The sequence below is a fragment of the Monodelphis domestica genome, chromosome 6 (assembly GCF_027887165.1).
Source record: "Monodelphis domestica isolate mMonDom1 chromosome 6, mMonDom1.pri, whole genome shotgun sequence".
Taxonomy (NCBI): domain Eukaryota; kingdom Metazoa; phylum Chordata; class Mammalia; order Didelphimorphia; family Didelphidae; genus Monodelphis; species Monodelphis domestica.
The window spans coordinates 14,888,516-14,916,102 of NC_077232.1; the positions used below are offsets into that span (position 1 = coordinate 14,888,516).

Below are 27,587 nucleotides of genomic sequence, written 5' to 3' on the forward strand. Positions count from 1 at the left end.
AAACTTATTTCATCACTTGAGTTTTTAACTCTGGAAGGAAGGAGGATGCAGGTGAAGAGTTGCCGGCCAGGAAGGTCCCCAGATGCTCTCACTTTCAGACTCTGGTCAACATGTTTTTTGACTATCACTCCAGAGGCATAAAGATGAGGCCATTTTCACTCCCTATCCATAGGGAACACGGTGAATAACATTCAGAAGGTAAAAATGTCTCATAAATATACCCTATTCAGCAATCTTTTCCCTTTAACCTAAACAGAGGCCTGTGACATGTCTCCTATTAGGCTTTCCCAAGTATGAGGATCTGTTCAAAATAGAACCGTTTAAAATATTATTATAAAATCACAATCTTTAGAAACAGAGAATGTGTCTGTAGATTCATGAAAAAAATGCCCAATCCTATTAGATTTCTCTTTTCTTTAATACTTCATAGATTTTGAAGTTTGGCAATGAATTTGAGGAAACTGGGGCTATTTTTCTCTAGATTGTTTGTGATCCTGATTTTTCAGTTTTCTTTTTCTAAATATCAGATTGGGGAGCCTCCTTGTCACTTAAGAAGAGATTTCAGCTCTATGTATACAAAGGAAGGAGACATCGTTATAGGGGCCTTCCTGTCCTTATATGAGAATGCTGAATTACAGACTGACAAGAAGTCTTTCAAATACCCTCCACTATGGAAAGCTGTAGAATCATAGTAAGTTGTTATTTCTGTGTTATTTTTCTCATTGTTGAAATGTCATCATTCACATTCCTGACTGACTGGTCTTGTGGGCAGAATTGTGTTTCACCTGGCCTCACAGCTTTGGGTAAGGAAAAGATTTGGCTTTGAATGTTAGGAGGAAAATGGTAGTCAGGAAGAAGTTAAAATCATAGGCTTTTCCAATGTATATTTTGGAGCAAACAGGCAGACTGAAAGTATATATACATACTATGTGGCAACACAGATAATGAGGAATTTGTCACCATGAATGGAAGATACTCATGAAGGGAAATGATTCAGGAGACATATCAGGGAAGGAAAACACTGAATATTGGGATTCAAGTGGCACAATTAGGTTCCCCAAGAATATCCTTATTTGAGAAAAGGCTACGAGTCTCAAATACGGAGAGACAGACTTCTTATCAGACACATATTGGTGAGGAAGTTTTTGGAATCAATTTCTTATCCTCTGATTGGATAAGTTTGCCAGGGGAAGTCTCTGAATCTGATGTAACAAATTGGAAAAAGGGTCTATAATTGACTTACTAAGTCAACAAGAAAGAGAATTAATTCAGAAATCTACAATCACTCTAAAGTTTGATCCAAACAAAAGGTTCATGTCTTACCTGTCTGAAAGAGATTTAGCAATAGAAATATACAAAATACTTATCTTTCCCTACAAGCTTTTATGGGGTTTAGGACAATTTGTTGAAAGTAATTTCTTATTGGGGTTTTGCAATTATAATATAATAGTAAAATATGAATAAAATACCCAACAATGTTAAGTTTTAAATATCCACAAGGGCCATGTATTTAGATGCCTGAATAATTTGTCAATTAAGAACATGGCAAAGTTAGCTATATTTGAGATTATTGTGTGTGTCAATAATTCCCCTTTTGAATAAGACTGCTCTTTTGATAACTTTAAAGATTATGTATATAAAATCCCCTCATTTCTTTTTCTTAACCCCAATCTTTTTACTCTGATTTCTATATTTTTCTTTCTGACTCTTTTTCAACCTTCTTATTTTTTCTTTAGTTTTAGGAGAGAAGATAGTGATTTAATCTGATTTTAGAATCACCAATAAATTGTTAGCACAATGTCCTCCAAGAAAATGGCATTGTGTTCTTTTCTAGGATATATCCAACCTGAAATGTGTGAAATGCATGATATTTCTTATTCCTCTCACATGTATTATCTAGTCAGCAGGGGGAGTTTTGCTAAGCCATGGGCATGGAAAATCACTCATGACTATTTCCCTTACTCTAATATAATTCTTTTCCTTTACATATGAAAATTTATTACAGCTCCTCATAGTCTTCCTTCAAAGTTGTACTCCTTTCAATCCTTCTATGAGTTGATAATTGTCTTCTTTTTTGCCAGAATTTCTTCATCTTGTCTTTATTATGAACATACATGTCTGAGGATAGAGAAAGTATTTTAGCAATCTCATTAGGTTTTGTTATGACTAAAGTATTTTTCCCAACTAATAACTGTCAAGATTCTCTTTTTAAACATCTTTAATGGTAGTTACTGACAATTCTGAATATAATGGGGAGGGCCCAGTTTTTTCAATCAATATATCCCCCAAATGCAATAATTTATGTTCCACCTTTTCTAAGGGCTTGGTGAATTACAAGAGTGCAATCCATCCTATTTTCCAAAGAAACAGAGCTAGAAAATTTTAATAAAAGAATGAATGTAAACTTAGGTCAAAAAACAGTCTTGGAAGAAGGGTGATGGCAAAGGAATCAAGTAAGGAGATACTTGGCTGTGTTATATGCAGTCTTTACTATGCCTTTAAAATCAACAACACCAAAATAAAATAACTGAAGTGGTAACAATGAGAAAATGTATTGGATAAATTTAGTAAAAATGAAACAATTGGAAGAGAAGAATTTTCTTATAGTACAAAGAATGTGAGGGTCTCTTAGTATGAAATTCTACTCCGACCACTATTAGTGGATTATGTTATATTCAGCATCATACAAAATTCAACAGAAGGTTGAAGAGGATGTGGAAATCTAGGGGAAATGTGCAACTGTTATCATGTACCAATGATGGGTGATTTGGACAACTCACTTCATTTTTTAAATTTTCTTGAATCAAGTCAATAAATATGAGAGCTGCTTTAAATTTGCCAACAAAGAAATTTAGGGTTTTTAGAAAGAATGACCTTCTAATGGTTAAAGTGATGTAAGTATTGAAGGCATTCCTTTTACATACAGTGGTGTCTTGAACCTTAAAAGAAAGCAGAAGACCTGATGTATCTTGGAAAGATTAGTTTTTGGTAGGAATGTTTGGGTCTTCACAAAGCTACTGGAATAATGTTTGATGACCTAAGTTTTGTGCCAATATTATTCCTTGGCTCCAGGTACAAAGGAGCATCAATGGCCAATTATGGCCAACAGTACCAAATTAGAACTTATTTATTGCAGTTTCAGAGCTTTTCAGCCTCTGATTCAAAACTACTTTTCCTTTGAAGGTTTATTATACAACAATCCATTTCAAGATATTGCCATTGAGTCTAAATGGATTTTGTTGCTTTCTTTCACCCATGAAATCACAGTTCATTCATGGTATTTTAACACAGGCTGTTACCTATGTCTCAAAGATGCTCTCATGTCTATTCTGTCCACCAAAATACTTTTTTTTTTCCTTTAAAGCTGATCATGACTACTACTTACAATAATGGTTTTACTTTGAATTTTCAAATTATTTTTACTAAATTACTAAAATTCTTGGTAAACTGTTTTGTATATATACTTTGTACATTTATTGCATGTATATATAAATGTACATGTATATATACAATTTATTTCCTATGAATTGAATGTATAGATAAATACAAATTAGAATTTAAATTTTATATTTAAATTTCTAGCTCCAATAATGGTGTTTGGCACAGAAAATTTAATTTACAAATAAATATGTAAATAAACCATGGTGGAAAATATCAGAAGGGACAAGTGGCTACTCTTTTCCACTGTGGAATTTCTGATAGCATGACTTCTCAAACTGCAACAATCACTTATTTAAGTATTGTCAAACACCTACCCCAGATTATTTGTAGCAATTATTGCTTCCCCTCCTGCTCAGCTTGTGTTAAAAAAATAGAGAATATCAGAAACAGTTGCAGATCGATTTCACTGCGACATTAGAAATGTACTGCTGGATACTGCTGTGGGTGATTTATTTTTCTTTTTTCCACAAAAGCTATTCTAACTCTCATGCTAGACTTGACAAACTTCCAATATCTCACATTTCTCCTAAAAGTCAACTGTTATCATTGCCTGAATAGACTGAATATACTGAAAACAAAAGCCTTGAGCATTATGTCCATATCCTCCCACTCCATCCCAAATACACTATTCTCACAGTTGTCTCTCCGTTATTCATTGATTCCAGTGTCACATGAAGAGGTGTATACACTCACTTGCACACTCCTAATTTCATCCAGTGTGTAAATTTTCCACTTACATTTTTTTCCTTCACTCAATTATAGCCCTTTAAGTATCAGTCATAGTTTCTATATAGTCTTTGAAACACTCAGCTAATGACCCATATTTTATCCATAGTGATACTTTGCCATTCCTGTGCCTGCCAAGCTGTGCCTAATTCTTACTTTTTCCTCGTCACATTAGTTACATGCTCAAACATTACCAACATTTTCTCACTGTCCAATTTGCTGTGGATGAGATCAACAAGGACCCCCATTTGCTGCCCAACATATCTCTGGGATACCAGCTGCTCAATAACTTCCATGAAAGTCGATTGGCTGTGGAGAACTCATTGATGTGGTTGTCAGGGAAGGGGCCAACGATCCCTAACTATAGCTGTGACAAGAAGCACAAATCAATGGTTGTCATTGGAGGGATGTCATCTACACTGTCCATGGCCATGGCCACTTTGTTAGGAATCTATAAAGTCCCACAGGTAAGTGAGGCAATACTATTGCCCATTTTCACCCCATACACTCTATGATTTAATAATACACAATTCTTTATATAATCTGTACTGGCATCAGGGAGCCAATTCACATTCATCAAGAAGCCCTAGGCACAGATTTGAAATAAGAAATAGAAAAAGGAGAAAATTGTCTCGTCCTTGAAGTAACTCACTCTGTTCTTTAATTGAGGTGATGCTATATTGAATTATTCATTTTGAGTGATAATTTTGAATGAGTAAACATTTTCCCCAGCAATAGTCGTATCCTCTCAGTTCACCTTGGAATATTAGGGAAACATTCTGAGGAATTTGGAGAGGTTATTTTTTTCCAGTCTCAGAACAGAAATTTGCCAGGGTAAGGACTATGCTTATATACATTGTGAAATTAATTTGTACATTTATGCTACCTATATGAAGCATCTGTCCATCCCTTCAGTGCTCTGTTCTAATAATTAGCATCTAATTCTGTGTTCAGAGTGATCTTGAAATTTCAGCTGAGAATTTGTTCCTTTATTTAATCTGGGCCTGATTTGTTAAATATGTGATGTATTCTTTAGACACAGATTGTTTATCTGTTCAAGGGAACATATTTCTGGGGAATAAATATTCAATGCCTGATATGCATTTTCTAACTGGATCCTCAGAGAATATTATGATGAAGAAGAAAAAACCCCTGGGTGTTCTGGATATGGAGTCATTATCATGACAATGAAGCAGAATCAAGAGCTGGTTAAGTGCAAAGGCTGGTCTCCATTTACTTGCTTGCCCAAATGCACCCCTTCATAGGCAAGTAAGATGGGTATTTGCACTAGGAAAGTAAGGAATTACATATTTCCATAAATTCCCTGGTATTTCTCTGACACAACTTACTTATAATGTCATTGTTTCTTTACATGGCCCCTTGGTAGTTTCACAGTTTTCATTCTTCAAAGATCATGGTGATGATGATCCATCATCCCCCTTTTTTTAGCAAGTTCCTATGAGTAGCAATTGTGAATATCAACATTCCTTTGAAGTTCGGGTCACTCAAATAAATGACTAATTTCCCAACTAGGAATCAGTACAATTCCATTCAAACCACATTGAGTATACAGTGTCATGTGATATTCATGATGCAAAAGTTGCTAATAAGGAAAATAGAGTTATAAGAAAAAATGAATGTATCCTCATTATTTTGTGTAATTTTTATTATTCTGTTGGGTCAGAAAAGCAGGCAGTAATTATGTTACTCTCATAAATTACTTTTGTACTACTTTTGCTCAATAGCTACTGAATTAGCTGACTTGATGGCCTTTGGAACAAATTGTTCTCATCATCCCATTTTCATGCAGTAGCATTTCATTCCTAACCGAGTCTGTGGATGGGGCTGGACACTTATCCTACACCTGGTTTAGATTGTCTGCCAATAAAGTTTTACTAGTATGTGGTCACTTTGCTTGCTAGAGCTCCTAGGAGCTACAGGAGAGTGTTGATAGATACCAATGAGGTATTGGGTTTGAAGGGGGGACTAGCAACTCCTATTAAGTCTGAGTCCTATTATTCTTATATACATTTGATTTGGAAATTTTGTGGTCCCCTGATTAAAAATCTTCATCCTTCAATTGCTCCTTCTTACTCAGACATGAATAAAATTCTTGGCACAGAAAGGCTGGATAAAGCATGGTTGTTGTATAAGGTTAAAAAGTGATGAGATCAATTAAGAGGACATATATCTATGCTTCAATATTAAACTCATGAGTTCACTCAAGAGACTTAAGAGTCTGTTCTGTTTGCACCACAATAAAAGAATTTGGAGCAATGAGCAGATGTTCCAAAGAAGCTGATTTTGAAAATGATGAATGTAAGAAAAAAGGGACTAATAGGAAGAGTTGTCTAAAAGTAGAATACTGTTGTTAGTGGAAGATGATATTACCTCACTACAAAGCTTCAAACAGAGATAATTGTTTGAGGAGATATTAGTAAAAGGATAGTTTATATTAGGATAGATTAGGAGTTCCTTTCAAAATATGTCACTTCTTAATTCTGTCATGTTGTGATCTGAATCCTGAATCCACCTGCAGAATTGCCTTCTATTAAATCTATTGTAGCCAAGATCTATCCAATTATATTAAAGAGAATTTATCAATATTTTCAATATATAAGGCTTTGATATTTGCTTGAGATGAAATTTAAAGAACTCAGATATTGCTTCTATATCAGCACTCCAGTTATTTCTTCTTTATATTCATGTAGATCAGCTATGGCTCCTTTGATCTTCTCCTGTCTGATGAGGTCCTGTATCCATACATCTATCAGCTGGGCAGCAGGGAATCCACTCTGCACCTGGCGGTAGTTCAACTGATGCTACATTTTGGTTGGACATGGATGGGACTTGTTATTTCAGATGACCTGACAGGGGAACAATTCTCCAAGCATCTAAAAGAGGAGATGGCCTGGAATGGTATCTGTCTGGCTTTTATAGAACGAGTTTCTGATAAACTTAAATATGAAGGTGATCCTTTTAAATTCTTGTCTAGGATCCTTGGGTCCTCATCCAATGTGATTTTCATCTATGGAAATACAGACTCCCTTAAATTTTTTTCTGAATTATTGTTTGCCTTTCCATTTTATGGAAAGATGTTGGTCACCAGTGCTTCCTGGGATTTTTCTGCAGATTCTACAGGTGAAATGATGAGCAATTTTCATGGTATATTAATATTTTCTCAATTCAAGAGGGAGATTCCTGGTTTCACAGATTTCCTAAAAAGTGTGCATCCCCAAGCCAACCCTGAGGACATTTTCCTTAAATCTTACTGGCAGATAGTCTTTCATTGTTTACTTTCAGAAATAAAGAATTTAAATATAACTTTTCGGCAATGCAATGAAAATTTGTACTTTGAAGATGTACCTACTATTTATTTTGACAAGACCATAATGGAACTGAGTTCCAATATCTACAATGCAGTTTATTTATTGGCTCATTCTCTCCACCAAATGCTTCAGACTGAGATAAAAGATTTATCAGAACTTCTAGCATACCCGTTTCTTTCTTGGAAGGTAACCATCCTCTTGCAACCTAGAATTTGCACAGGCTACTCAAAATACTTGGTTTTGTTTTATCATTATTTTATTTTAATAACAAATTTTCATTTCTTTTCCAAAATTATATTATTCATGCTCTCTCCATCTCATTTTCCCTCCCCATTCCTGGAGTTGAGAAACAATTCAATCTTGGTCATATGTGTATTATTACTCAAAACATATTTCCATAGTATTCATATTTGGTAGTGAATAACCTTATAAAACCCCAAACCCAAACCATATACTAAAATAAGAAAATACATTATTCTATGTTGAAACATCTATCTTTGTATGATATTGCAATAATGTGAGACTTCAATATGACCACTTACTCCCTATTTTTGTCTATTTTAATTGATTATATGACGTTCTGTGTAAAAACAATGGTATTCTCTTAGATAGTTACCATTTACTCCAATTCTAATATAATGATCTTGGGAAAAATATTGATGTTCTTCTTTATACACATTTTTCAGCATATAACTCTATGTGGTAGGAGAGTTCCATTAACTCAACTCAAATTTAGGATATTTATTCTGTGCTAGATCACAATAATACTATAAAAATTAGATTATAATTTCTAATAATAGAAGTACTATATTTTAATAGATTTATTAATGATCATTAGAAATCAAAGAATAAGGAAGATACAAAATAAAGAACATGTGTCTATGGCTGATCAACCAGGTCATACACCCTCTAAACCATGACCAAGCTTAGAACAGGAAGTAATATGCTCAGACTTTCCACATCCCCACCTAATATCCACTATCTTTAGGAAGGACATAATGACAAGAAGTCAGTGGGCTCCTGGGAAATGTAATTCTTTTTTAGGGTAACAGATTTTCAATTATATATTGCCCACTGAGAGCTGAGGAAGACTAATTTCTCCAATAGATCTTATAACATAACCAACATTGAAATTACAATAATTTAGGGGAAAAGGAAAAGAGAACAAAATCAATGACTGCTAAGCACATTTACAAAAATATAGTTAGGGAGCAGTCCCCTTTTGCATAAGAGTATACAGTCAAAATAAATGCATTCAACCACACACAGTTCAAATAGCCACAACCCAATGTTCCCTCTGGATCTTCTGCTGAATTGTGTGGTCTGTGCAGGCATCTTCATGGTGCCTTCTCCAAATACTTCACTTTCTGATTTAGAGATGTAGAATGTTTCTTAACCTAAAATTATTCTCAAAAAAAATTTAAACTTTGCAATTTAAAATAATACATTACCCCCTGAAGAGGATGTTGAAAAACACAGGGATCACTTAGGGATGCATGGCTGAGTTTTGAGGTATATGAATCAATTATCAAAAGAAAAAAAACAGAAACATAAAAGAAAAATGAATGGAAGAACAAGTAAACTTTTTGGGAGAAAGAAAAAATTCAAAAACAGAATCAAAATACCAAAATTTTATGTGCACAAAATTTTGAGTAAAGAAGAATAAATTCATAAGGAACCCTTATATTACGGTTCAATTAAAGTAAAGTCTATCCCATATGTCTGAGGGACAAAATGCAGTACTATTTTACTTACCCATTTGCAGCCAAGACTACAGGAATTTGCCACACTATGAAAGACAGAATAGGGACTAGATTATAGGAGCCAAGTAGGAGTTAAATTTGAGGTACTTGGTAGAATGTAGGACAAGGAAGAATTGCCTCTGATATATTTCAAAACAGCCTCAACCTCACACCCCAAACTAGTTTAAGTCCTCTTGTCTTGCCTCAAAATTTCATCAATCCAATTGGTATTGGTTGGTCTCTTTGACCTTGTGCTTGATTGACACTATGCTGTTTAGCTTTGTGATTATTTGGCAATGTGCAATGACTCTATGTATTTTTCTTCTCCTGGAACCAGACAGAATCATTAAGCAAAGTCCCATAAGTATTTTTTAATAAATGGCAGGTTTCAATAGTCTAAGGCTTTTGGGTATACATTCATATTGCAGCAAATATATTTTAAACTTATATTACTGCAAATAAAAAAAAAGTTTAAAAAATCTTCTAAATGCTGTTGACATGTGCATCAAACAGAAAAAGGAGGGAAAATAAAACAAATAGTTTGTTGTACCTGTAAGCAAAAAACAATAACAAAAGTGTTTTAAAATTCAAATATATATAGCTTACAGATATATACACACTGTGTCCACTAAGGAAATGTAGAGTACAAAGGTTTCTCACCCAGAAAATGAGATCTATTTCCTTTTTAACTTAACCACTATGTGAGTACAAGTGATTTTCAGAATAAAACATTAATATAGTAGATAATGCACATTCAAAGAAGTGCCAAAATCCCCAAAATTCACAATAGCCCAGTTAATTATAATAGCAAACAAACCCATTATCATATTTCATATAAGTTGCTCTATGACAAAAAAAAACAACAAAAACAAACTATGAACTGATCGATATTTGTGACAATTTTTACAGATGTTGCAAATCTTTCAGCCTTGGAAAATATGTTTTTAAACAAAGTAAAACTTATTTGGGTTTAGAATATCACCAAGAAATCTAGCTTTTTCTGGTAGAAGTAAATTAACTTGAATAGGTTTTTCAGGAGCTCTTTTTTTGGCTTCCTGATTCATATAAACATTTTTTGAGGAACAGTTCTTTGTTTCTCTAGCTTCAATTCAGCATTCTTTAAAATATAAACATAAAAAAATTCATCCATTCAGAAACAACTAGTTAATTAAAATTATATCTGAAGACTGCTTAAAATCATTATTAAATTCTTAGCTTTTTAAATACTCTAAAGTTTGTTAGCTAGATTGAGTTCATCCAATATCGATGTGAAAATTAATAAATGATAAATGGGGAAATATTTATGGGCTTTTACAATATTTTGTGCAGTAGCCCTAGGGGAAAGGAAACAGTAATAGTTAAGTTTCAGTAGATTAAAATGATTAAGTTTAATAGAAGAGTATTGAATACATTAATATATGAACTTAAAACAAAATTAAATCTAAAAGAAAATAATCAGCAAAATACAATAAAATGCAGAGGATTTTATAAAACAATGGAGTCTGAAAAGGCCTTAAAAATTTAACCTCCAGTCTCTATAAAGTTCCTTAAAAAAATCCCTTGAGATTCCTTTTGTCAGTACTGGGAGAACATGGGTTTTAGGAATCTCAAACTGGGCAGTCCCAAATGGAAAAAGAGTTGCAGAGAGATAAACTTCTCCCCTGAGTCTCAGGTAAGATAAGTAAAAGGATCACTGTACTCATGAATGGTAGAAGCTGTATGAAATAGACAATGCACTGCTCTTTCATAGAATATGCCATGCTTATAATCAACTTCTTGTTTGGAAGAGTATCTTTTTTCTCCTCACCCCCCACCCTCCAACCTTCCTCTGCCACATGGATGCTAATTGTTGCCTAAGGACAGAACACCCCAGTTTTTTTTTTTACCATCTTCCCTGACTCTTAGCTTCTTGGTGGCAATAATCAGCAATATCAGTAGGGTCAGGGTCTCATTGGAAGGCCGATTTTAGGAGCAGAGCTGCTGGGAGACTGGGACTTGGGGCCAGATAAGCGATTGGGGTCAGGGGCTGGAGGAAGCAGTATCAGCAATGCCAGAGTCAACAGTGAGGAACAGAGAAAGAAAGAGAAACGAGGAATGAAGGACTCATTCAGTTGGGCTAGAGAAGTGGTTTATCTCTTCTTCACCAAGAGACCTCCAGCCAGGCCAGGACAGTAGAGAGAACAAGCAACCAGCAAAAAGTAGAAAAACAAACAAACAAACAAAAAAAAAACACAGCAGCTCCAAAGAGATTTGGAGTTTCTGGGGGTGGGTGAGGTGGGCAAAAAGCTTTGGCAGGAGAAATGTGACTTTAAAAAATTATCTAGGTTATCTAAAAACAATTGAGAAAATTTCTTGTCCCATTTGTTCACCAACTGTAAAAATTCAATTATAATCTCTAATAATAGAAATATTATATTTTAAGAGTGTTATTAGTGATCATTAGAAATCAAGGAATAAAGAAGATATAAAATGAAGACCATGTGCCCATGGCTGATCAGTCAGTTCAACACCAAGCTCAGGACAGAAAGTGAAGAGCTGGGACCTTCCCTGTCCCCACCTAATATCCCATATCTACAGGAAGTATGTAATTAGAGGAAGTCAATGGACTCCTGGGAAATATAGTTTTTTTTAGGGTAACTGATTTTCAATTATATACTACCAATACCATGATGCTTATATATAGAATCTCATTGATCAATTCTGTTTTACCTTCTAACAACAAATGAATGCTGATCAAAATATTTGATATCTGCACATGAATGATTATATTCACAGTTGCCTGAATGATACATTTATTTCTTAAAAAGTAGAGAACCCAGTAGTGAAAATTGTATTCTATGTCGTATTGCTAAGTCCTAGAGTAACTGGTTGCTTGGTGGACATGTTGGGAACTTGGAGGTGTATGGAATCATCTTAGCCTAGTAGAATTCATAAAATAAGCTCATATATCTGGGTACAAAAAGCCTAGACTTTGCATAAGCATATTTAAAATATAATTATACAGAATATATTCTATGAAATAAAATTCTGTCATCAGTCACCACAGAACTGACTGGAAGTTCAACAAATTTTATTCAGTAATCATTAAGAGAATTTTGAGTCAGAAAAACATGTCTTTCTTAAATAGACCAAAGATGAGGCACAGAAACTTAGCCACCATAGGAGATGTTTGTTACTAAATCAGGAGAAAGATGTTTACCAGGAAACAGATGATCCAGAAAAAAAAAAAACAAACAACCCTAAGCTCCTGTCCTTTGTGTACTGACTTCACTACCTCCCATCTCTTAATTGACAAGTGTACTGATTTAGAATATTGAACCTTAGAGACTACATTTCCCACAATACCCTTTTCCTTTTCCTGTTTGTGTGTCTCCTTACATGGGGGGAGTTTTGAGTTCCAGTCTCTGGGATCCATGGTGGATGAGGGAGGAGTAGCTCTTGGTTTTTGCTAGCCTTGATTTCTTATTCTTCATTATAAATATTTAATAAATGTTACTAAATAGATTACTTGTAGTCCTGGATATTAATTTTAATCTTTATATTTTTTGACAGATCAAAAAGAGATTCTAGAACTTTTTTTTTCCCTTAGAAGAAAATCTGGCAGCCTGTTTCTTTAAACCCTACAGCCTGGTTACAGCCCAGCATCCTGTTGGTTTCAAAACTGCTCCTGGTTTGCAACCGAAACTGCTTTTCTACTGGGATTTTTCAAACCCTTCTCTAGCTGCCCAACTGTGGCTCATTCCTATAGCTGTGCTTCTACCTTCTGAGCCTATGGCAGCTGTGAGTATTTTTATAAACCCTGGTGGGCCTGCAGGCTCTTACTGTCCCAGCTGCCTTAATTTAGGGGACTTGGTGGAGAAGCAGCTCCCCACCCAAGGCATGGAAAGCAGCCCAATGAGCCTGATTGACCGTTCATGTCTGCAGCTTGGCCAAACCCTGGCTAAGAGGCAGGCCCACCCTCCCCAGCTGCCTCAAACTACTACCTCAGCCATGGCATCCCAGGCCCCGCCTATGCTGCCACTAAGTACTGCAGCTGCTAAAGCCTAGTCATATCTGGCTTGTCCTCCCATACCTGCACCCCAACTACTATGGGGATTTCTTTTTTTTTAGTCAGAGCTAGTTCTAGCCTGGCCCCTACTCCCGAGTTGCTGCTGCTTTTGCTGCTTCTGCTGCTGCTTTTGCCACTTCTGCTGCCCTGATCCATTCCAGATGGTAAATATAAGCTTCCCTTTCCCTAGCCAGTGTGGAAGGGAAGCCCCTCGCACCAATGAACAGCTGACTGCCCCCTAGGCTCCATCAGGCTCTTTGCCTTGACTGGGAGAGTTCTAGCGCTCTTTTAAACCAACCCAGCTTAATTCCTACCCCTCCTTGCTTTACCAAATTTGCCATAAATTCATCTCCCAGTCTCTGCCCAATTGTGTAGTAATATCTTCCATTTTGGATTCTAGCAGCCCCAAACCACAGCCCTTACCCTGAAAACCACCCCTAACCCCTCACAGTTGTAGAGCTGCCTCCTGGTCGCTAGAGTTCAATATAATGTACTGTTTTTTTTTTCTTATTTCTTCTTCTTCCTTTTTTTTCCTTTCTCTTCTCTTTTATTTTTTCCCCTTTTCCTGCTTAGACACAGTGGTTGTCTGCTGCCACTAGATGGCAGCAATAAATAAATAATTTAATTTTTCCCCTTTAAAAAAATAATCCAATAAAATCATAATGAAATATAATAAAATGAGGTAAATGCCCTCACCTTATAACCCTACCCATTATAATAGTAATAATTAAATAATAAATCAATAAATATATATTATTTTTCTCCTTTTTTGATCAAAATGCTGAGCAATATAAATGCTACCATATGTGAAAGCCTTTTGTTTTTATCCAATTAGAAGCATGTACAATTACAAATTCCCTCTTCATCCTTATATCTTACCATATTTTATTTTTCTGATCTTCATTAAAACAAAAGATGCCTCTATATGAGAGATTAAAGTAGAAATGCAGGCCAAAATGAAAATTAAAAAGAAAAACTATCGAACACTTAAATGACCAATGAAAAATACTGATCCCACCCGAAATATATCTGAATTGTATGAACTTACTTCTGAACCACAAATAGAGGATGGTCCTTTTTCTCCTGAAATGGAGAGGAACCCCCCCCCTCATATATATCAGGTACAGATCCTTCTCTCTAGTACTCTGCAACATCTCTCTCATTCTCTGGAACTCCTGGCTGATCTTACCTCTTCTGATTTCCTTTAACCCTCCATATTCTCCTGCCCTTTCTCCCACCCCAAGATTAGACCAAACTCCAAATAAATATCATTCTACTCCCATAACTGTTCCTACCCATTTTGCTTTAGCATCCCCACAGTCAATTCCTAAGGAATCATAGACATCAGATGACTACTATGAAGCTTTTTTCCCATTTAGGGAAGTGACCAAAATAGGAAGCATTGGGAATGTGGTGAACCTAAGACATCATTTTCCTTTTATATCCCAAGAAATTAGAGAACTGAAACATAATGTACCTTCATTTGAATCTGAAACTTTGGTCATGATCAAGAATATGGCTAATATTTTTTTATCAATATGACCAATCCTCTAAGGATATTGAGAATTTGCTCAATGCTTTTCTAATGGAATGTGAGAAAAATGAAATAACCTCTTATGTTAACATGGTCAAGGGGTGAACACATTGACCAGCTCAGGATCCTGCATGGGATTATAAAAGTAGCATAGAACAGTTGCAACTACATCATTGTAGGGATGCCATTATAACAGCTATGCGAGAATGCTCTGAGGATATGGAAGTATGGTTAAAATTAGAAAGGCTTAGACAATCAGATAATGAGACATTCTCCCAATTCATGGATAAGCTCATTGACCTAGCAGGTCAATATTGAGACCTTGATATTTCTAAAGACAAAGATATAAAGCAAATAAGGAAACATTTTGACAACAAATCTTGCAGGGTGGTCCAAGATTATTTTAAGATGCATTGGCCATGGTAGCCTCAGATGGACCTTGAAGAGTTGAGAAACACTGATTCTTATGTGTTTAAAGGCAAAAAGGAAAAAAGGGAAGAAGTTAATAATGATAGAGGCCTTGAGCAAACAAATCAAATTTTTGGAGATAAAAATTGATAAATAAAACATAGGGCATGATGCTCAAGCAATGGCACTAGCCCCTCTCGAAGAATATAAATATCAGTCCCTTACCTGCTGATTCTGTCATAAGAAGAGTCACATAATGATGAAATGTAGGAATAGTTTGTGGGTGATGATGAACTATACTCAACGGAGAAATTCTTATAGGAACAATTATAGGAATGAAAAATATAATGCTAATTTCTGGAATCATAATTTTAGGACTGATAATAATCCTAGGGACATAAATCAGTCACCTGACAACTCATACCAAATGATCCCACAGCAGTAGATTTTGAGTGGAACTCATCCCTGAACCACACAGGGAGCTACTGCCTTTCAGGGCTCAGTTCAAGGTACTGCCCAAAGATTATGAAGATGTACAGGGTGGGGGTTCGGGGCACAGAAATCAGAGTCTACAAAGTTTGATTTTACAGACCATGACTTCTTACTGCCCATTGTCCCTATCCTCTCCCTCCCCCATACTAATGAGCTCCTTGTAATATTAAAGGTAGTAACAACTATTATGATTGCCTTTTGATTCTGGAGTTTTCCGGTCTCTATTGAATAGTTCACCTGATTCGTATTGCAATTCCATTGACTCAGTTAATGTCAGGGGAGTGTCAAGGACCCCTATAAAGGTTCCCAAGCTTTACCCTAGAATAGTGTCTGTAGGACCCCTTTTGTGTGGAACACTTTCCTCTTAATGCCTGGCTCCCCTTTAAATTAGCTGGGGACAGAACTTTTGTGCAATTTTAGGGCCATGACACTTGCTCCCCAGATGGTTCTATGACACTGGAACTGCCTGAGGCATCCTAACTTTATTCCCTATACTTCTTTAAGATACTCATGAAATGAAGGAGACTCCTGTTTTTGAGATCCCAACTGATATACTTGCTTCTCCCTGGGCCACATCATCTTCTAATATTGGCCTACTTAAATCTGCTGTTCCTGTCCAGATTTAAATAAAATCTACCTCCTTCCATTCCTCAGTACCCTCTTTTGAAGGAGGCAATTCATGGCAATAAACCAGTAATAAATTCCCTGATTGACCAAGAAATCATAATTCTTTACAAGCCTGAAAACAATACACCCATCCTGCTGTTAAAAAGCTAAAACTGGGGCCCGAAGGCAAGGATTGCTATCAATTTGTCCAGGATTTGAGAGCTGTGAACAATCACATTATAAAGAAACTCCCTGTAATTTCCAACATAAATAATGTTATTTCTTCTGTTCCTAGCAAAGCTAAATACTTTACAATAGTAGACTTGTGGTCAACTTTTCTTTCTATGCCCATACATGAGAATACCAGGCATATATTTGCTTTCATCTTGAAGGGCAGAAGGAGACCTAGGCTCATCTTCCCCAAGGTTTCTTGGAAAGCCCTACTTTGTTTACACACTTTTTAAAAACAATATATTATTTGGTCATTTCAAAACATTATTCATTGGAGACAAAGATCATTTTCTTTTCTCCCCCCCTGGCCCCCCAAAGCCAATGCATGATTCCACTGTGTTTCACAGGTGTTCTTGATTCGAACCCATTTCCATGTTGTTGGTATTTGCATTAGAATATTCATTTAGGGTCTCTCCTCAGACATGTCCTTTTAACCCCTGTAGTCAAGTAGTTGCTTTTCCTTAGAGTTTTTACTCCCACAGTTTGTCCTCTGCTTGTGGATAGTGTTTTTTCTCTTAGATCCCTGCAGATTGTTCAGGGACATTGCATTGAAACTAATGGAGAAATCCATTACTTTCAATTGTACCACAGTGTATCAGTCTCTGTGTACAATGTTTTCCTGGTTCTGCTCCTCTCACTCTGCATCACTTCCTGGAGGTTGTTCCAGTCTCCATGGAATTCCTCCACTTTATTATTCCTTTTAGCACAATAGTATTCCATCACCAACATATACCACAATTTGTTCAGCCATTCCCCAATTGAAGGGCATCCCCTCATTTTCCAATTTTTGGCCACCACAAAGAGCACACCTATGAATATTCTTGTACAAGTCTTTTTCCTTATTATCTCTTTGGGGTACAAACCCAACAATGCTATGGCTGGATCAAAGGGCAGACAGTCTTCTAACACCCATTAGGCATAATTCCAAATTGCCCTCCAGAATGGTTGGATCAATTCACAACCCCACCAGCAATGAATTAATGTCCCAACTTTGCCACATCCCCTACAGCATTCATTACTTTCCTTTGCTGCCATGTTAGCCAATCTGCTAGGTGTGAGGTGATACCTCAGAGTTGTTTTGATTTGCATCTCTCTGATTATAAGAGATTTAGAGTACTTTTTCATGTGCTTATTAATAGTTTTGATTTCATTGACTGAAAATTGCCTATTCATATCCCTTGCCCATTTATCAATTGGAGAATGGCTTGATTTTTTGTACATTTGATTTAGCTCTTAGTAAATTTAAGTAATTTAATCTTTGTCAGAGGATTTATGAAGATTGTTTTCCAATTTGTTGCTTCCCTTCTGATTTTAGTTACATTGGTTTTGTTTGTACAAAAAAAACCCTTTTTAATTTGATGTAGTCGAAATTATTTATTTTACATTTTGTGACTCTTTCTAAGTGTTTCTTGGTTTTAAAGTCTTTCCCTTCCCAAAGATCTGACATGCATACTATTCTGTGTTTGCCTAATTTACTTATAGTTTCTTTCTTTATGTTCAAATCATTCACCCATTTTGAATTTATCTTGGTGTAGGGTGTGAGGTGTTTATCCAAACCTAATCTCTCCCACAGTGCCTTTCAATTTTCCCAGCAGTTTTTATCGAATAGTGGATTTTTGTACCAAAAGCTGAGATCTTTGGGTTTATCATGTACTGTCTTGCTGAGGTTACTTGCCCCAAGTCTATTCCAGTTATCCTCCTTTCTGTCTCTTAGCCAGTAACCAACTGTTTTGATTACTTCTGCTTTGTAATATAGTTTGAGATCTGGGACTGTAAGGCTCCCTTCCTTTGTATTTTTTTCATTATTTCCCTGGTTATCCCTTATCCTTTCTTCTTCCAAATGAACTTTGTTATGTTTTTTTCTAAATCAGTGATGAAATTTTTTGGAAGTACAATGGGTATGGCACTAAATAGATAAATAAGTTTGGGTAGGATGGTCATTTTTATTATATTGGCTCCTCCTACCCATGAGCAATTAATGTTTTTCCAATTGCTCAAGTCTAGTTTTAGATGTGTCGAGAGTGTTTTGTAGTTGCGTTCATATCATTCCTGTGTTTGTCTTGGGAGATAGATTCCTAGGTATTTAATTTTGTCTAAGGTGATTTTGAATGGGATTTTTCTTTCTAGTTTTTGCTGCTGAACTGTGTTGGAAATATATAGAAATGCTGATGACTTATGTGGGTTTATTTTGTATCCTGCAACTTTGCTAAAGTTGATTATTTCGATTAGCTTTTTGGTTGAATCTCTAGGATTCTTTAAGTAGACCATCATGTCATCCGCAAAGAGTGATAGCTTGGTCTCCTCCTTGCCTATTTTGATGCCTTCAATTTCTTTTTCTTCTCTAATTTCTACTGCTAGTGTTTCTAGTACAATGTCAAATAATACAGCTGATAGTAGGCATCCTACTTTCAGTCCTGTTCTTATTGGGAATGCATCTAGTTTATCCCCATTGCAGATGATATTAGCTTATGGTTTTAGATATATAATGTTTATTATTTTTAGGGATGACTCTTCTATTCCTATGCTTTCTAGTGTTTTTAATAGGAATGGGTGTTATATTTTATCAAAGGCTTTTTCTGCATCTATTAAAATAATTATGTGATTTTTGTTGGTTTGCTTGTTGATATGGTTAATTTTGTGGATGGTTTTCCTAATATTGAACCAGCCCTACATCCCTGGTATAAATCCTACTTGATCATGGTGGATGACCCTTCTGATCACTTACTGGAGTCTTTTTGCTAGTATCCTTTTTAAGATTTTTGCATCTATATTCATTAGCAGATTGGTCTATAATTTTCTTTCTCAGTTTCTGACCTGCCTTGTTTTGGAATCAGTACTATGTTTGTGTCATAAAAGGAGTTTGGTAGAACTCCCTCTCCTTATTATGTCAAATAGTTTGTATAGTACTGGGATTAACTGTTCTTTGAATGTTTGATAGAATTCACTGGTGAATCCATCAGGCCCTGGGGATTTTTTCTTAGGGAGTTCTTTGATGGCCTGTTGGATTTCATTTTCTGATATGGGATTATTTAAGAATTCTATTTCTTCTTCTTGTTAGTCTAGGCAGTTTGTATTTTTTATATATTTGTCCATATCGCCTTGATTGGTATATTTATTGCCTTATAATTGGGCAAAGTAATTTTTAATGTTTGCCTTAATTTCCTCTTCATTGAAGGTGATTTCCCCCTTTTCATCTTTGATGCTTTTAATTTGCTTTTCTTCTTTCCTTTTTTTAAATTTTATTGACCTTTGTCTGCTTTGTTTGTTTTTTCAAAGTACCAGCTTCTAGTCTTATTTATGAAATCAATAGTTCTATCACTTTCAATTTTATTAATTTCTCCCTTAATTGTTAGGATTTCTAGTTTGGTTTTCTTCTGGGGGGTTTTAATTTGATCGCTTTCAAGTTTTTTTATTTGCATTTCCAATTCATTGATCTCTGCCCTCCCTAGTTTGTTAATTATGCACTCAGTGATATGAATTTACCTCTGATTACTGCTTTAGCTGCATCCCAAAAGGTTTGGAAGGATGTCTCACCCTTGTCATTTACCTCGATGAAATTATTAATTGTTTCTATGATTTCTTCTCTAACTAACCGATTTTGGAGTATCATATTATTTAATTTCCAATTTATTTTTGATTTGGTTTTCCATGTACCCTTAATGATCATTATTTTTATTGCCTTGTGATCTGAAAAGCCTGCATTTATTATTTCTGCTTTTCTGCATTTGTATGCCATGTTTCGGTGACCTAGTGTATGGTCAATCTTTGTGAATGTGCCATGTAGTGCTGAGAAGAAGGTGTATTCCTTTTTGTCTCTATTTATTTTTCGCCATATGTCTATTAACTCTAAATTTTCTAAGATTTCCTTCATTTCTTTTACCTCTTTCTTGTTTATTTTTTTATTTGATTTATCTACATTTGATAGTGGTTGTTTCAAATCTCCCAGTAATATTGTTTTATTGTCTATTTCTTCCTTCAATTCCAGTTTCTCCATTAGAAATTTAGGTGCTTTACTATTTGGTTCATACATGTTGACTAGTGATATTTCTTCGTTATCTAAAGTCCCTTTTAACAAAATATAATTACCTTCCCTATCCCTTTTAATATTTTTGCTTTGGCTTTGTCAGATATCATGATTACAACTCCTTCCTTCTTTCTATCAGTTGAAGCCCAGAAGGTCTTACTCCATCCTTTAAATCTGACATTGTGGGTGTCTACCCGCCTCATGTGTGTTTCTTGAAGACAACATTTGGTAGGGTTTTGTATTCTAATCCATTCTGCTATTCTTCTGTGTTTTATGGGTGAGTTCATCCCATTCACATTCAAAGTTATGTTTATTACTTATGGACTCCCTGGAATTTTGATATCCTCCATTAATTTTAACCTTTCTTCTTTAGCTATAACCTTTTTAGCCAGTGATTTACTTTAAATCAGTCACCCTTGTCCACTCACTTGATATGTTTCCCTTTCTACCCCCTCCCTTTTTGTTCCCTCCTCCTCCCCCCTCCCCTTACCTCTCTTTTTGTTTTCCCTCCCCCTTCCCCCCCTTGGTTTTCCCTTCTCCCTACCTTTGTTGGGTAAGATAGAATTCAAGACCCCAATGCATCTGGATGCTCTTCCCTCTCAGAGTTGAATTCACTGAGAGTAAGGAATAAGTAAAAAACTCTCTTCCTCTCCTTCTTATTGGAGTTTACTTTCCCATCCCTTCCCATGTGTAACTTTGTGTGAGAAAGATTATTCTATTTAGTTCTCCCCCCCCCTTTTTTGGAGTATATCTTAGTACCATCAATGATTCCCCCCTCCCTTTTTCTTTCTATCCCCCCTTTCTCCATATCATCTTGATTCCCCAAATGTACCCTATGAGTGATTCTACTTACTACTCTAATGATGCATATAATTTTTGAGAGTTACACATTACATTTCCCCCACATATTAATATATATATATATGTATATATATATATATATAACTTGATATTAATATAGTTCTTATAGAAGAGAATTTGAATAAAAGAAAAAGATAACATTTTTCTCCTTTTCCCTTTCCTTCATATTTACCTTTTCAGGTATTCCATGCTCTTTGTTTTTAGATTTTGAACTTTCCACAGAGCTCTGGTCTTTTCTTTGCAAAAGCTTGGAAATCTTCTATTTTGTTGAATGTCCTTGCTTTCCCCTGGAAGTATATAGTCAGTTTTGATGGATAACTGATTCTTGGTTGAAGACCCAGCTCTCTTGCATTTCTGAAAATCATGTTCAATGCCTAATGGTCATTCAGAGTGTAATTGCAAGGTCTTGTGTGACCCTGATTGGCATTCATTTATATCTAAATTGTCTTTTTCTGGCTTCTTGTAAGATTTTTTCTTTTACTTGAAAGCTTTGGAATTTGGCAATTACATTCCTGGGATTTGTCTTTTGGGGATTTATTGTAGAGGGTGTTCTGTGAACTTTTTCCAATGCCTGTATTGCCCCCTTGTTTGAGAATCTCTGGGCAGTTTTCTTTGATGATATCTTGTATTATGAGGTTGAGATTATTATTTATTTCTGGCTTTTCTGGTAGGCCAATTATTCTCAAATTGTCTCTCCTTCTTCTATTTTCCAGGTCTATCTCCTTGTCAGTGAGATATTTTATGTTTTCTTCTAATTTCTTGGTCTTTTGGCTTTGCTTTATTAATTCTTGCTCTTTTGAAAGATCATTGTCTTTCATTTGCCTGATTCCGACCTCTAAAGCCTGCTTTTCCTTTTCAGTTTGGTCACATTGTTTCTGTAGTTGCATTTTTTCGTGTTTCAGATTGTTGATTTCCTTTAGCATTATTCCTCACTTTTCCTGCCAGAAGGCTTCCTTCTTTTTGATCATTTCAGATTGAAATTCTTCAAGGGTTTGTGGAGAGTTTCCATTTCCTTTGGAGGGTTTCAAAGCATTTGCTTGTGTTTCCTCTTCTATCTCCTCTATATTTTGTATTTTTGCTCCATAAAATGTGTCCAAAGTCACCCCCTTCTTCTTGCTTTTCTTGTTGTTTGGCGGCTTTTGTACTTCTGTACTGTTTGCCATCCCTATCTGAATGAGGAGAACTGGCTCTTTTGTATATGTCTGATGGTCCGAGGCTTTAGCTCCAGGCAGATTGTCCTTTCTCCACAGCTGTTCTGTGTTCCCGGGTAAGCCCAGAGCCTGCCCTCCCCTGTCTGCCGGTATTTTGGGTGTTACTGCTCTCAGTTCCCTCCCATTGCTTCTCGGCTGCCTTACTTCCATGCTCTGAGCCTGGCATAGCACTGTCCGCAAGGTACCTCAATGCCTTTGCCAGCCCTGAGGTTTCTGTTCTTTTAGAAGACCTTACACTCTAAGGGGTGTAGGGGTCATGGCCTCCCTGAGCTCTGTGGGCTCCTGATGGGATTAAGTTCAGCTGGGTTGGGCTGAATGAGCCCTGAAGCAAGGGAAACCTCCTCTGCTGTCTGTGTTAGATGCTTCGAGGCTGGCCCAGGTTACTTTCAAGGTAAGCCCTATTCCCTTCAGAGCAACCCCTTTGCTGGCCCTGAGGTTTCTGTCCTTTCAGAAGCTCTGAGGGCTCCTGATGGGTTTAGGTTCAGCTGGGTTGGACTGAATTTGCCCTGATACATGAATCTGATCAGATGGAAGCAGGAACCTACTCAGATGGAAGGACCCAGCCAGGGGGCTACAGGCTCACCCTGTCTCTCTCTGTTTCCCTGCTGTCTGTGTTGGTGGCCCCCAAGACTGGCCCAGGTTGCTTTCAAGGTGTGTACTTCAGAATAGCCTGCCCTGGGGGCACCTGGGTAGTTCAGTAGATTGAGAGCCAGGCCTAGAGATGGGAGGTCCTAGGTTCAAATCTGACATTAGACACTTCCCAGCTGTGTAACCCTGGGAAAGTCACTTGACCCCCATTGCCTAGCCCTTACCACTCTTCTTCCTTGAAGCCAATACACAGTATTGACTCCAAGATGGAAGGTAAGGGTTTAAAAAAAAAAAGAATAGCTGGCCCTGAGGCCTTTTTGCTGGCCCTGAGGGTCCCACTGCTGCTGTGGGCTCAGTGCTCTGGGTTGGGTGGGGAGGGGTCCTGGGAACTTCCTTCTGCCTTCCCCTTGGGTCTGAGTGATCTAGGATTCTGTCTTGGTGGGTGTACCTTTGATCTGAGACCAGAAGGAGGGTTCCTCGGGTCTGTCTGGTTGTTCAGTTTGAATTTTGGTGCCCTAGGCTTATTCAATTTGTGCTTGGTAAGGAAGGGTTTTCAGAGGTCTGAACTTTTGCTGCTTTTAAGAGGCCATCTTGACCGGAAGTCCTGTTTACATAATTCTTAACTGCTGATACAGATGCCATAACATGTAAATAGTATTTTAATTCAAAATATGGATGGTTTACTCATGGACTCACCAAATGCTGAATCATGCCAAGTGGATAGCAAACACCTCCTCTTAGAGCTACATAAGAGTGGCCACAAAGTCTCCAAGGACAAAGTTCAGTGGTGTCTCACCATGGTACAATATTTAAGCTTCATTTTAACTGCTGGATCCTATTTAATGTCTCCAAAGCCTATTGAAAATATCCCCCAAAAAGCTCCTACCATTAAAAATCAATTGAGATCTATTCTTGGATCAACTGGATTTGGTCAACAGTTGATCCCTTGCTATGGGTAAATCACTAAGCCCCTTGCAGCCCTCACAAAATAACTCAATACCTGAACCAATTAAATTGAAACAGAACACCTAAGAAATCTCAAATTTAAAACAAGGTATCCTCTATGCCTCTACTATAGGCATAAAAAGTATGATAAACAATTTATCTTATATGTCCACTAAAAAAAGGATAACTTCAAGTGTTCTAAATTAATTTTTGATTCCTGCTCAATGCCCCGTAGTCTATTTTTCATTCCATAGGTTGATGACTATGTCTAATCCAAGGACAAACAGACCACAAAGGAGCACAGAACTTGACTTGCAAAATTTCAAACAAGCACAAAAAAGTGAACAAAACCAAACCAATCCTATCAGGATTGATGACATTCTGCAAAAAAAGCACAATGACTTGATCATATGTGAGACTGGAGGTTGTGGCTGTTTAACATGTATAATTGCAGGACTTTATTGTACCACACTTTATATCAAGAATATAACATCGATTGCTCTGGCTCCATTATCCCGAAGAAACGAAGAAAAGGGTTGAACCCGGATATTCTATTTCCCATTTCTCTCAAGATCTAGTCTCTTCGTCTATTTTTTCTCATGATGTGACAACTTACTGTAGTAAAGACTGCTGAACTTGGTTAGTAACTGATTATTGTTGTATACTTATGGGACTTGGACCACAACAAGAACCTCTTGTGAGTTGTGATATATTTTTCTTCTTCTTTTTTCTCTTCTTCCCAGAATTATTTTTCAAGTTTTCTTCTTATATGTTTTTTATCTGACTCAGAAGTCATTTTTATTTTAATTTCTTTGATTACTTGATTTTTTTGATACTTGATACATATGCCTTATAACTAGACTTTGTATCTATGTGTAATTCCTACATGAATCCCTGTATCCTCCTTAGTGGGGAATGTATTATTAATTTCCTCATGGGGGACTATGTTATCGTTGTAAACTTTGACTTGAATTTGAGCCAAAGATAGAACAAGAGACTACCTCCCAGAATTGAGAAGGCTCTGAAAGATGCCTACAGAGACCACACACTGTACCAGAAGATTCAGAGTGAACTTTGAGATATGGCGAATTTAAACTTCAAGGGGCTTGATTGCTTTTGTTTTTGAATGTACAATCTCTTTCCAAAGAGGACAGCCCACTAATTGGCTTTTTGTTAATGCACCTATGATTGGGTTTGTTCCTTTTCCCTTTTATTTTCCTCTTATCCCCAAATTATTGTAATTTCCCTTTAAAAACTGTAATATTTGTATATACCTCTAGTTCATGTTATAAGTTATGTTTTCATGATTCAATGAGGAGACTGGTCTCCCAAAGGATCACAGGGGAATTTTATTGATTTAGAATATTGATCCCTAGGGACTACATTTTCCAAAATCCCCTTTTCCTTTGCCACTTTGTGTGTCTCATGTGGGGGAATTTTGAGTTCTTGTTTCTACCCGTGGACTCTTGGGATCAATGATGGAGGAGGGACTAGCGGCTTTTGGTTTTTGCTAACCTTACGTCCTTATACTTCAAGATAAATATTTAATATATGTTATTAAATATAATACTGGGAGTACTGGATATTAATTTTAATCTTTACACCAGACAGTCATGACAACTGACTGAATTAAAAAGACCTCATTTAAAAACATTCCTCAGATATGTAATAACTGTGTGGCTCTGGACAATCACTTAATCTCTTTTTTTCTCATAATCCTCAATTACAAAGCAGGGATTAAATATTTTATTTTACTGGAATTATTTTCCTTTATTTTGTTTCAATGAACTTTTTGGAATTGTTTACTCTTTTAATTATTTGTATTCTCCTTTTCTTCTTTACTTTGAATTTCAGCAGTAAAAATTGAAATATTTCTTTAATCCTAAATTTACCTAATCAAATATTCTATAGATCTGGGATAGACTTTTTCCCTAAGGAAAAAGACTTCTTCTTGAAAACCATACAATGTCTGTGAATACAGATATTTAAAAAGGATCCTGGAATGCAAGATAGCAGAGGTATATGAAAGAATTTCATGATTTGTTGGAGGAAAGTTAAAATTACATCTGAGGTCGGTTCATTATCTAGAATACTCTTATGGCACCTATGACTTGCTAGGAAAAAAGTGAAATTGAGTATGGAGTGCTGGGTAAAACTCAGTAAGAAGAATTTATGAAAAAAAAAGAATGATGGCTTTTGTAAGCTTCAAACACATTGCCACTTTGAGTTGACTATCAAGACTTAGGAGAGTGAATGAGCCCTTCTTTCTTCAATGAGTAACAAACTCCTGCCCTTGCCTTCAGCTCCACCATTTCCTGAAGTGTGTTAATCCTGTCACTGGATTCAAACCTGAGTTCTGCGGGGATGGACCCTCCATGACACCTGAGAAATATGATATCCTGAATTTTAGATCATTACCTGACTCTATTAGGACACAGGTGAAAGTTGGAGAAGTGATTCCTCAGGAAAAAGTGTTAAGCATTAATGAAGAGGACATCGATTGGCCAGAAGATTTCCCCCAGGTAAGAGTCAGGTGAATAAGAGCTACATAGATGAGGCTGTTAGAAGCCTGGACACTGTTGTCTTTTCATGAGACATTAAACTTCCAAGAAGACATTGTGAATGACGAGGACAGGACTGAAACATCTACTTTTTGCTTTTGCTCTCAGTAAGAAAGAAGCTTGATTCCTCTCATTTCCTTTTCTCAATATTCTTTTAAAAGTCATTCTGATTAAGTTACATAATGATGTGAATTAATCATATGATGAAAATCTGGAAATACCTCAGATCAAGTGGGCAAGTTTGAATCACAACAAAAGGAGGGAGAGTAGAAAACTTTTACCCTCAGAAGAGACCTGTAACACCAAAGTATAGCTGATATTAACATCTGATCATGAATTTTTGTCTTCCCAAAAATTCCCATGCCTGCTTTTATAGGCTCTTAATTAAAATGTGCCTGCATAATGGGAAGAGTGTCAGAGGTCAGGGAGGCTCCTTTTCTCCAGTTCAAATCTCCCTTCAAATACTGACTAGCTCTATCAGTCTGGGTCAGTCTCTGAATCCTTTTTCCTTCAGTTTTTATTTTTGGTAAAATCTGCTGGAGAAGGAAATGGTTAACCACTCTGGCATCCGTGGCAAGAAAATCCCAAGTAAGTTTGTGAAAAGTGGCACAAATGCTAAATGTCCGAACGACAAATCGAATGTTGTTGGTATTTCCTCTTCCGATATAGAATATATCTACATTCAATTCTTTTTGTCTATGGGAAGTCATAAATCCCACCTTCTCTGAATCATCAGAGGTACCTCCAGATGCCAGACTAAGAAAGAAGATCAACCACTCAAATAATTTGATTCTAATAAATCAAGCAGATTCAGACTCAAATATTAATTAATTATTGCTT

At 36.2% G+C, this 27,587-nt stretch overlaps 1 protein-coding gene across 1 annotated transcript in view; it reads left to right on the plus strand.

Annotated features, from left to right (window-relative positions):
* The first annotated feature begins 446 nt into the window (after positions 1-446).
* Positions 447-27,587, plus strand: part of VN2R624 (vomeronasal 2 receptor 624) — a 30,830-nt gene continuing 3,689 nt past the window's right edge. The window contains 4 exon segments of the mRNA NM_001099575.1: positions 447-691; positions 4,343-4,634; positions 6,879-7,682; positions 26,490-26,708. Of these exon segments, the coding sequence (NP_001093045.1) occupies positions 447-691; positions 4,343-4,634; positions 6,879-7,682; positions 26,490-26,708 (1,560 nt within the window).